The 12,577-nt window shown below is 35.2% G+C and overlaps 1 protein-coding gene across 1 annotated transcript in view; it reads right to left on the bottom strand.

Annotated features, from left to right (window-relative positions):
• Positions 1-657: 657 nt before the first annotated feature.
• Positions 658-12,577, bottom strand: part of LOC132553472 (grainyhead-like protein 1 homolog) — a 33,000-nt gene continuing 21,080 nt past the window's right edge. Inside the window, exons 5-19 of the mRNA XM_060217722.1 lie at positions 10,310-11,455; positions 8,493-8,659; positions 6,563-6,657; positions 6,182-6,246; positions 5,945-6,056; positions 4,659-4,756; positions 4,377-4,433; positions 3,439-3,537; positions 2,985-3,060; positions 2,599-2,726; positions 2,149-2,195; positions 1,739-1,836; positions 1,240-1,325; positions 1,029-1,093; positions 658-787 (exon numbers count right to left, since the gene is read on the bottom strand). Coding sequence (XP_060073705.1) covers positions 658-787; positions 1,029-1,093; positions 1,240-1,325; positions 1,739-1,836; positions 2,149-2,195; positions 2,599-2,726; positions 2,985-3,060; positions 3,439-3,537; positions 4,377-4,433; positions 4,659-4,756; positions 5,945-6,056; positions 6,182-6,246; positions 6,563-6,657; positions 8,493-8,659; positions 10,310-11,455 — 2,469 coding nt within the window. The remainder of the gene's footprint in view (positions 788-1,028; positions 1,094-1,239; positions 1,326-1,738; positions 1,837-2,148; positions 2,196-2,598; positions 2,727-2,984; positions 3,061-3,438; positions 3,538-4,376; positions 4,434-4,658; positions 4,757-5,944; positions 6,057-6,181; positions 6,247-6,562; positions 6,658-8,492; positions 8,660-10,309; positions 11,456-12,577) is intronic.

Here is a 12,577-nt window from a genome sequence, read left to right as displayed (position 1 = left end):
ATTTCTTTTACAAATAACATTTCAACAACATATTTCAATCAAATATATGTATATAATATATATATAATATATAACTTTTTGTAGCTTCATATTCATATGCAACAATTTGTGAGATATTTATAAATCTTATGGTACATATCTGCTATGATTACAAATATATACGAACATAAGTAACAATAAACATGAAGAAACACACGATAACAAATTGAGACAATTCGAAGTATGGGTATGGAATGGTCAAATCGGATGATATGTGTTATCTTGATATGTGTCATTATTGGGTTAAAGTATATACTACTTGTATGCGTCACTACATCGTTTGATTATTGGGTCCATCAGCAGGTCACACACACGTTTGACTAGTATAAATATTCACGTTGCTGATCCCCTTCTTTGTATTGCTTGACTCTGTATTATGCTTTTTGTGGAATGATTGCTGCTGAGCCTTGCTGCTGTTCCGATGTGACGTAACATGAACGAATATTCAGTCCAATAAGTACAAAATTGTCTTAACTCATCAATATGAATTACTTTGTGTCCATTGGCTGATTCCTGAGATCAAAGAGCTTCGGCGTCCTTCTCGTCGTCGGCGGGAACGGATTGGCGGGGACAGTCGGGGGACTGTTGTGGTATATCACCTGGGCACTATCGGTCACTTTAATTTGGGTCTATTTCTGTTAGTATCACTTCATAATCTTTGTCTTCGTTGATTTCATTAAGTTCGATCATGAATGTGGATTCGTGGGAATAGTGTCGTACGATGTTGTCGTCCATTCTCACTAGGATTCTGTAAGACACATAAAGGAAACACTGATAAATGATTGTACAAAGAAATCTCAGTAAGTAGCTGAGCGAACAGCTCTCTCGTCATTCTAGGTCGCTTTAGCGATGCCAGGTATCAAAAGTATTGAAAATCAGTATGGAAGTAACATCAAAATAGGTCAATAGCTGTGTATTTAATCCATAAGTCAATTAATCTTGATAATTAAAATAAACGATATAAAATGTACAGTATGAATTAAACATACCCTTTCTTTGATCGTTTGTATGTACTTTTGACCTTGGAAGCTGCTACGTTGTATTTCTCCTGTACCTGTAATACACAAACAAATATAACATAAACAAAGTATGTATCAAATAGGTATTCAACATATAGAATTATTATTCATTGACATATTAGATCTTTATTATCATTTCTGATGAACATATTGCAGCGTTTCCTCTCCAAATAGTACTTACCGCTTGTAGCAAGCCTTGTAGCGTTGGTGTTCGTAACATTAGAGCGGTGAAGACAGTTTCGTGTTGCTCTCGGACGTACAGAAGGACTGTAAGTAAACAAGTATTATTAGCACTGCGGACGTACACAAGACCTTTAGGTAAGCAAGTATTATTAGCACAACATGACGGACGTACTGAAGGAATATAACTGAACAAATTTCATTGGTACCGCGATTATTCACAATCTATACACTATTGGACAGAGAAGAATGAATTTCAGAATTTAATCAATTGTCATTAATCTAAACATATTTTATTGCCAAGTGTATTAGCAAAAATATTAGACACAAGTTAAGTCATTAATTTATCTATCCGGCTAATATATGTCATCTACCTTAAAGACTTAAATTTTTAAATATCGTTCAAGATCTTAATACATGTCCATTTCCATCGGATTGTTTAAAGAAATTCTAGACAGAAATTAAAACGGAACTTTCGGTAAGTAAAATAAGCAATTTACTTTTTGGGTAATCCATGTATTGCCCATAGGAGTCACGTCTCTGTCGCTTTGCCAAGGGATACATGGCGTCATCCAGACAATCACCTGTGCTGTTGAGACTGTCAACAAAGGAGTCAGACATGCAGTGAGCCATACACAATTCTACTTTCATTTTATCCGAAAGCGTGTAATTTACTACAACAAACATCTTTTCGGGAATTTTTTCCTGGACTGGTTACAAGTGTATATATATCTGGTGTAATAAAAGTGAGAAAACTTCTGTTCTCGCCGTGTTTAACGGTGCACATGTTATGGTCACGTGAAGTTTACATTTAGTCTATGACCATATATGGTTTTTAACATTACTCCAAATTCAATTGTCTGAATATGAGTTTAATACAAATTTTCACGACCTATTTTATTATAATTACCTTGAGTTTCCATCGTCATCTTGCAGAAGACCATTGACAGGGCTCGACTAGAAAACAAAGTCATTAAAATGAGATTAACATCAAAATGGAGACATGTTTCTATAAACTGACAATAACTGAAGTAGGATGGGTGTAATTCTTTGTATTAATGATGGGAAAGTTTTCTATCAACATGTGATATAGATGCAATAGATAGAAGAAGAAGAATTTATATAGCCGAGTAAATTTATTCAAAAAGAATAATTAAATTCGGCTATTATGTTTTGCTACGTGCATGTCTTCCTAAACTATCGAACATTGAACCGGAAATAACAAAGCAACGCATGCGTACTTGGTAAAAATATATTCCCTTTCAATTTTACAGAATGTCGTATTTTTGCCATACTTTATCTTGACCCCTGTTTTTCGATTTTAGTTAGGATTACAATATCTCATCAATCGGACGGATACCTTAGTGGATTCCTCTTGGTCATTGGCGGGCGTGAAGAGGACTGGAAACGTTTGTGTCTCTGCCATGGAATAAAATTCCGATCTTTCACATGGGGGCCAGTATACCTCCTGCTCATTTCGCTTCCGTGCTGAAAAGAAAATCATCAAAAAATGTTGAAATATAGGGAAAAAATTGATATATGTCTGTATTATTGGCAGTGTTCTGATAGCTGATTTATAACAGCATCGCTGGTATTAGAAATGAACCAAAACTCATTGAATATCGAAGGCTAGGTATCAATTTACGTTGTATTTATCAAGCAGTAAATTGACTAAGACGGTAATGATCATTAAAACTCTTTACACGCACGTACGATAAAGTGTCCTTTGAACAAGCTAATACTTACATGAGGAGTGGGATACATCACACTTTGCTCGGTTTGTTCGTCGTCTGTCTTCATCCCTTGTCTTTCTCTCCGCACCCTGAACACACACAAGTAATATGATATGAAGCCAAAGAAATGAAGACAATACATGATCAATGCATAGCCAAATATATAAAGTATTACTTGTCAAAGAGAAGGTTAATTAATTCATGGCCGACAATTCGATATAATTATACAGGAGATGTGTGGTAATCACTGTGAATCATTAATTTTGTTGTCATTGTCCTATTGTAATCAAACAGTTACAAGCTTCAGAAGTTGCGTGGTAGATACGCGGGCAATTACAGAACAAGAACAGAGACTCTGTTGTGTATATATGATTAATAAATTATGATAACATTATGCAAATTGGACGCCATAAAAATTTAACACCAAAGGCAATAATTACGTGGACTGGGTCAGAGGTCATGCTTACCTTGTCACAGAATACTTTGATTTGACAGTAACCGCGGTGGACAGGGTAAGGGTCTTTGTGATTCTCGAATGTATCTATCTGAATGTGGAGGGGGAATCCCTGAAAAAAAATATATATGTTAATAAAATGATAACCTGACAGGGATAAAATGTTTAATGTAAATATGTAATAAGGTTTAACCTTTTGATGTTAATGTATTAATTAATTACTTGGCATAAACAACAATAGTTATGAGATTAGATGAAGACTGACACCAGATTTAAATCTGCCCGTAAACCTATCGAGATATCAAGTACAGCAGGAAACCGTTCTACCAAAATCAACTTCCTTCTTTTAAAACTATTTATTTTATCCCTTGCAACAGGACGTGTTTGTTGAGTAATAATTCGAATATTTGGGTTTTTAAAAGTAAATTTGCTGTACTCTCAGTATACGGTTTATCGTGCTCTTCTGTCAATATTAAGCGTATTTACATTAGCTTGTGAAGGTTTCACTACTAAGATCAACTGGAAACTATACTTGTAGTTTGTGAGGTTGGGGGCAATTAATGTCTTAAGTATAAAAAAAACTATTGACTTATCGTGAAAGTCTTCAACAGGAAAAAGCACAAGCCCAACAGGGAATAAGTCTTTAATATTGAGAATGAAACGCAAGACAAGGCTAACGTACTAAACACTACAGATTGGAGGGGTCGACTGTGGGCTTTATTCCTTCTGGTATTTAATAATTAACATTCAATGTTTAACATTTGATAACAGATGACTTACATTATAAAGTTTTAATGTTAAATCAATAAATCAGCGTGAAGCTGTCATCAAATAGACGTTTGAGAAAAACACGGCAAAGTATTGAATGACAATGGATCGTGTTGTCTGTAGTAATAACTGTTTTGACTCCCTTTTCTGTAATCGGACGATGTGGTGTTATGTTTGACTAACCTTGACTCCTTTCTGGTTACTGAAGTCTGTACTCAGACAGTGGACGGCAATATTCACCTAATAAAGGAAACGATCAAATATTCAAAGATGCACTCATGATTCTTTGATTTTGTTATGAAATTCAATATGTTAAATTAATATAAGGAAATAAAAACATTTCCGAGATCACATGTCAAGGATATATACTTATTGATTATATCAGATAATTTTATAATAATTTACAGGAAGCAAGTGATGATTCACTCATAAGAACTTGACGCCTGTTACCATTTCGGTACACACCTTAACTGGCGAGTCACGTGGGTTCCATTTCACCGCGACCGCGTTGAAAGCTACTTCTGTTATACTACTGGGAAGGATGCCTTGGCTGTCCTTGGTGTCTAGAGTTAGAAAACATCACAATGAATTGAAGAAATACATTAACATTCTTTAAATACAAAGGTTGATATCGTCTCATAGGTTCAGAATCACACAGTGTTGGAACATTCCCGATCAAACAAACAGGATATCTATCAGAGGTTGATCAGGAGTAAAGGTTTCAATGTATGCAGACCATTTCATCACGTCCTTTTACAAATTCAAAATCAGCATTCATGAAATTATTGATATTTCAAAACATATCATAAGAGTATTTAAACGCCTACAGAACTGGCGTTTATGAATTTGAAGTCAGGTTACGCATGATAAAATCTTTTAACTAAATAGATTTGAATAAGAAAGCATCTCAGAGAGCGTACGATCAGAGTAAATTCATCGCCCTCTACAAGTTTATGATGTTATAATAGAGAAAAAGCACATTCAACATCGCCATAAAAACGACAACAAAAGATGGGAGCAACGGGATTTATTAGTTTCTGTCAGTATCTAAACGGGAGGAAAGTTAATACGAGGAGAGGATAAGGGGCATTACACATTTTATACGGGTCAAAAGTGTAAGAGATATTGAATATCCTACCGACAGCATTTGTGATACTCTATCATATATATATTTCACATCTTTCAAAACAATCTGACTTCTTAATCTTAAACTGATTTACATGTTTAATGTGAGTAGTAAATCGCAATCAAACTCAGATGAATGAAAATGAAACTGTTTGTAGCAGTAGTTAGATTGTTTATGAGACATGCAATATCAATAAAGATCCAACAGCGATATGTCATACATCAACTGTCTCACACAAACACCTCGACATGTTACTGAACGACCAGGCAGCGATACCTGCACTTCAAATAAAATTATTTCATACTTAACTCGAGGTAATTAAGCACGTGCTAAGGTGGAGTTGTTTGAAATAGACAACATTTTGAACTACTTTTAAAGATTTTTTAAACGTTTGTCTTTCATTATCATACGTCTGCATTCAGTTACTGACTTAGTGTCAAATGTCTCAAAGTTGTGTCTGCATGCATGTAGAAATTGGTGATAAATTTAGGTAGTTATGTAATATATTTACACTCCCTTTTAAAAATAATGAATAGATTACACGTGGTTTCGTTAGTGACAAACATCTGTTTGTTAATATTCAGGGGGCTACATGTGAACGTTTGTAGACAGTGTTGTCACATACCTATATCTAAGACTCGTTGTTTGTAGCTGTGCTGTCTCGAATGCCAAAATTCCCATGCTTTTCTCTCATCCTCTAATGACTTGTCATCACGGAATACAACCATAATAACCGACTGAAAAGATAACGATGATAAATATGACTATCAACCTCATTTGTACTGAACATCTGTTAACAAGAATTAGTTCAAATATTGCCTGGAATGACATATTATTGAAATGACAATGTTGCATATCCTACCTTAGCCATCTGACACTGAGGAATTCTGTCAGCGTTAAACTCCAGTGTGAGACCGTAATATTGTCCTGAAACAAACGTACATTATACAGAGCGTATAAATCGTCATCAATTCTGTATTACGTAAAACAGGAAAAAATTGAAATAAAAATATATGTTTGATGTTTTTTAATTTACTGAAGATGGAAGTGAAAACTAGAGAATTTTATTAAAATGATAAAGTTTTTCGAGAGTTAAACATAAGATCTTGATACTATAGGTATGAAAAAAAGATATGTGCCAGACATCCCTATTTGTTAATTGTTTTTACCACTAAGGGGTTTAGAGGCAACCACTAAACAGGTGAATAACTACCGATGTTCCGGAATAGAAATTCATTTTTACCTTTGTTTAGGTATGTGATTCGGTCCTCTTCAACTCGTACAGATGTAGAAATTGGAGTCTCCATGGTATATTTGTAACCAGTTGTATTCAACTCCCTGTAGTAAGATTATTATTTACTAAACATGTAATTCACGATTGAGTCAGCAAAATAAGCACATACAATAATATAAATCCATTTTATTTCACGAGATAGGTAATGTAACAACAGGAGGTGCTTGGTGTTGAACTACATCTGGAGTAATTTTTACATTATTAGAAATCAACAGTTCAGAAACCTCTTTGTATTAAAAACCGTTTTTGTTGTAACGTTAGAATTAGTTATGTGCAGCATGTTTACCTATAAATAAACATCAATGCGGCGTGTTATGTAAGTATGGTATGTTTTCAGCGTCAACACTTATTAAATCAGAGCGACCACACACTCTGTGGTAGTATCGCACGTGTTGACTCAGCGTTTCAGGTGCACCACAATATATAAAACATCACATTATAAAGAATTAATGAAAAAAACAACAAAATAACACCCGAGATCGGCATTTCCTAATGTCATGTTTTTCAAAGAAATGTTTTTATCCGTGCCTTGGCTTACTGATTCAGAGTTATAATATGGGCGAGAACTTAATCAGTTTTTCAAGTATACAATTTCACCTCAAAACTGATTTGTGCTGATTTAAGACGTATTTGGTTGTCAACTGCAGATGTTACGAAAAAATTGAATGAACATTTAAAAATGATTTAAAATTCGAAACCATTGTTTTTTTCAGAAACTTAAGAAAGCATTAGTAACACGTTCACCTTGCACTTATCAGCCGGGTTAAAAGTTTGGCAATTAAATTTGACAACACCTGAAAAATGACGCCGTTGTCAAGGTCTCGTCAGTAACTTTAAGGTCAACCTATTTTTTGAATGTTGTTTTCCTTATAATACAATCTTAATAAATCATGAGAATACGGTTATGTTTCCCGTTTGTATGACACCGACGATATCTTGCCCTCACACGGATATATCATTCGGCAGTGTTTTTTTTTATAATTCGTTGAAAGATTGATAACTTTTTTATAAAAAAAAAACATGCCACCATGCTATTTGACAGCGACGCATATCTAGATTTCTATTCCGCCTCTGTCGGCTTTGCAAGCATATCAATGGCGAAGCATAGAAATGGTCGCGACTGCATGTTTCAATATTACACGGGGCCTGTTTAATTAAACTATCAAATTGCATATGTATGAAAGTTTCCTGGTTGTGATTTTTAATGGTATTCATCCTTTAGATACTACACGTACTTTAACATTTATATACACAAATACTTTGTTTGAAAGATTTGGAACATTTTTAAAATCAAATTAGCATAGTCACCAAAAAATATTCTTATGAACAAGATAACGTGTACTTTAAAATGAAATACGAATGCTTATATAAAATGGTAATGTATGCTGTTTGTAATTCAGATAAAAAAATAAAAACTAACACTTGTGTATATCAATAACCAGAATAAGACTTGCCTGCTGTCTCTAAATATATAAATATATTAATGTACTGCGCTACATTTTAAACCAAAGTGAACCGTAACTTATGATATTTCATACCTCCTAATCATCATATTGGAGTATTAATACATAGCAGGGATAAAATATAATGCCATGCAATTTCGAAACAACTTTCAAAGAATTTAAACCAAAACACATGTCTGCATCTGGACAAGGGCAATAACTCCTTATAAAAAATGGAATGGTACATTGAGCCAAAATACATCACGGATACTGGAAAGTTGTACGGACGGACGGATCACGTCAATAAGTGGACAGACGCATGGAGAGACAAAAATATTATTACACTTTCGTTTCTATTGTTGAATATAAATATTTAATACAAATGTACTTAAAACAGTGCATAAATAAGACATATACGGTAATTAATGTTAACTTACAGTTTGGGGATTGTCGTGCTGTAATTAACTTTATCATTTCCGGGCCAGAAGGCACATCCTTTCGATGAATAGTTGGTTGTTGTAGCTGATTTTCGTCTCCGTTTTTGTCCGGCAGTTGCTCCATTAGTGGTACCTTCTTGATAGTTAGAATTCCCATCCTTATAAGCCTGTAATACCGAGGAGAATGATGATCATACGAAATCTGGTATTAGTTTGGATAATGCAGTTTTCTAACATAATTCAATTGAAACCATATTTTTTCCTCGTTTAGATAAATAGCTAGTTAGTTATTAAAGTTCGATTGTACTAAACATATATATCTTTTTAAAAGAAATAATATACTCCAAGAGAATTTGACTCGATATTGAAATATTTCCCACGGAGTCTTGCAGAATGACACGAGAATTGTTTACTCTAAAGGGTTGTATTTCCGCGACAAAGAAAACATAATCATCGTAATTATATCAATTATCATGTAACAATCGTACAAACAACAGAATCAAACGCTAGTATGCTAAGTGAAAGACAATAGAGTGTGATATCCTCGGGCGGCTAGTGTCCGACGCTGTCGACTAATAAACAATGATTACCAAACAATAAAAGAATGGTGAAGGCCATTGTAGTGATTATCTACCCTGTCGGCGCCCTAAAGGCCCGCGGCTCAAACCTCCTTCATATCACACCGATCAATACTTACCTGGTGGATTAATACGATTAAGGAATTAATTAGGAGTTCTTAGTGTCTACATATCTCTATACATTGTCAATATTTATTTTACCTGTAGGCTACAGAATGCTTTTGTTTTGTCGATAAGACGTGTGACTAACAAAAAAAGGATAATAATAAATAGATAAAATGAAATAAAAAAATGACTATCGCTACTGATTTTATTCAGGTAAAAAATATTTTTTCGCAGTATCCGTGGATAGTATATAAAAATAATGAAAATTTGAACTGCATTACTGACTAGGTCCTCCTACCAACCTATATATTTTCACCGACAGTTCTTGAAGGCCATTTGGTACACGCCAAAAAAGTAATTTATGATGTTCTGTGTATCGATATAGCTTCACACAAATCTTAATTTAGTGATATTAAGTATGGATAACATCTTATCTAAAGGAAAAAATCCAGATATCTACTCCCTTAATCATTAGTCCTATTCTCAATCGTTCATATCGTGAATTCGTGTGTAAGTTAGATACAAAAGTAAATAAAAGTTATAAATATGCGACACCTGTCACGTGATGGTGATATGAACGACTGTAAATAATTTTAAGATTAAAAGATTTGTTTTGCAAGCCAATCAGGGTTCTCTATACACCAGACCATATAAAAGTCTTAAAAGGTCGCTTATTGCTCCAATGCACAATAGTATGTAATAAACCATTATGATTCAGCGTTTGCCCTAGAATAGGGAGCGATCACACAAACTTCTGAATTGATGACACATTTGAATTAAACGGAAACATAAATTATCCTTTTTTAGCACCAATATTGTATAAGTATTTTGCTGCATTGCACACGCCTCACCAAACACCTGCATCCATTAATTTCATACCTTTCTCTAGTAAAAGCCCCTCTCCACCAAAGTGTATTTATTTTTATCAAAAATAATGTTTCACGTGTATCACATCCAAATGACAGTGTATGGTTGTTACTGGGACAGAGCAAAACACTACAATACCTACCGCATTGAACATGACACGTTTCCTATGGAATATTGAACTTTGAAAGAAGATCTCCGGCGACGAAATGGAATTTTCTTAGAAGCATTTTTATCAAATTGAGAATGAAATACTTTATAAATACTCACGATGGCTTTCACGTTGTTCGGAGAGAGACAGGGCTCTTGGTAGCCACTATCCGGCGACTTCATGGCGTAATTTTGATTGTCTTTGATCACATACGGGTACATCTGTTGATTCTCGTGGAAGTATTGCTGCTGTTGAATGTAGCGCTCGAGCATGGAATCTCTCTCCGGGGCCTGCCCCTCCGACGGGGGGCTGCTCAGCGCAGGGTACATGTACCCATTAGCACTGGGGTAAGATGGAGGATAGGAATTTTGTCGGACTGGCGTCACGTTGTGAGTTGCCTGTGAGTTAGTATTAATGTTCGACTGGTAGGTCGTGTGTACGTTGTGGATGATTTGCACAGGTTGAACACTTTGTGAATACGTGTACTGACCGGCCTGTTGCTGCTGCTGTTGAAGCGCCGAGGTGTTCACTGGCATCTGGAGCGCCGACATGGTATCACATAACACGGAGGAGGGAGCGCTCTGCGCCATATGGTCGGTTATGCCGGACGTTGCTATGGCCGTATTTAACGGTAAAATAGATAAAGTGTCATCCACTGGCGAAACGTTCCCGTTCAAATGAGAATAGTCCGGTAATATTTCGGTTTTTACTGGATATAGAGGTAAGTTATTACCCACATGCATACTGGGCTGAGAATCGTGTACATAGCCATTGATACAAGAAGCTGACGATACTGCCGCCATAGCACAGTTATTACCGTTATTAACCATTGTTTGTTGATTCAGTTTCTTTAAAATTTTCTCGTTCAATGCCTTAGAAATTCTTTTGGTAACACCGTTAGTCTTTGGCTGGTCAGTGGTGTTAGTGTCCGAAGTGTCACTATATTGGGAAGTCTCCGCAGACACAGTGTCAACTGTTTTTACCTCTACGCTGCTAATTGAAGTAATTGCGTGAGTTACGGGTGTGCAGTCCTTATAAAGCGAGACCTCCTCGCCTGAGGGCACCAATTGTACAAGGTGTTCCGGACTTACAGACGCACTCTCTGCCGGATAGGCTGGTGGACTTGCGGAAGGAACCGAGCATGACGTAGGTGACGCGGTTGTCTCCATCCGCGCATCGCTCAAGGCATCCTCAGCTGTAGCTTCAAGAAGCGGGGTGTCTTCCAACGGGTCACCTTCCAAAGACATGGTTTGGCTTTCCTCAGTCTGTGAAAAAAGTAATTGACAGATAATTACAATAATTTGATCAAATAAAAACAGTTGGCTTTTGCAAGATACTTGAAATTGATTATTAAGAAATATACGCCCTGTCCAATAATTTATAGCATTTCATAACCACCTATTTACCATGCTTTATTACTACAAAAACATGATAATCACCCTATGTAGAAGATAAAAATGGTATCGTTATATACTATACAGGTACATATGTCCAATAAATCAGTGTAATGCTGTCAGGTCATTTTTTCTGGTGATCATGTAAGAACCTTTTATTTCAAATTCATTTCTAAATGCAACAATGAATACGGAATGTTTGAAGTTGTGAGGAGAAAGCTTGGTTATTGTTCGGTTACGTGATGGTTAAGTGTGATATATGACTGCCAGATTTTACACGCTGTTGTGATAGTTTTACTCACAGGCGCATGTTTACCTGTCTATAATACAGATGTATACATATATATGTATGGTCCCATCATTGTGTCGTCAATTAATTTGTTTATTCAACTGTCTGTAAACAAATTTTATTTGTGTATGTAGTTATTGTCCTGTGAATCTCTATACGTAATATATAATGAAACCATCTTCAAATATTTTGTCATATTGTGTATAACTGATGGCATATGTTTCTTAAAATTAGAATATTGAATTGAAATATATACATCTACGCTTGTGCAAGCATCACAAATATTTTTAGGTTAGAAGATGTAATTCGTGGAAGTCAGTACTTTATTTTTTTAACCTTTGTCTTGGTCAAAACGTAAAACAGTCTGTTGTTTTGTATAGTCTATTCCGAGTCTGATGTGTAACCTATACTAGTAATGTGTGTGGTTAGTTATAACAACCTGAGACAGCTTCTTCTTATATGTTGTGTCTATATAGATAAGTACTTTTTTTACACTGATTCACAAGAATCGTCCGTGCATAGTATCCTATGATAATACAAGATTTCTGTTTATAGATTTCACATTTCCATTTGCAGATATGTCTGGTTTGAAGGGCTGATTTTCACTGAGGTGTTTTGATGTTATCAAACAGGAAATTTGAGATGGCATTCATTGCGCAATAATAATATCTTTTAAATTATGTAAATGTACTCGCTTTCAATTC

This window comes from Ylistrum balloti, unplaced genomic scaffold (assembly GCF_031769215.1).
Source record: "Ylistrum balloti isolate Yb309-2 unplaced genomic scaffold, AGI_CSIRO_Ybal_v1 Utg370330, whole genome shotgun sequence".
Classification (NCBI taxonomy): Eukaryota; Metazoa; Mollusca; class Bivalvia; order Pectinida; family Pectinidae; genus Ylistrum; species Ylistrum balloti.
This window is presented reverse-complemented; position numbering and strand designations above follow the sequence as displayed.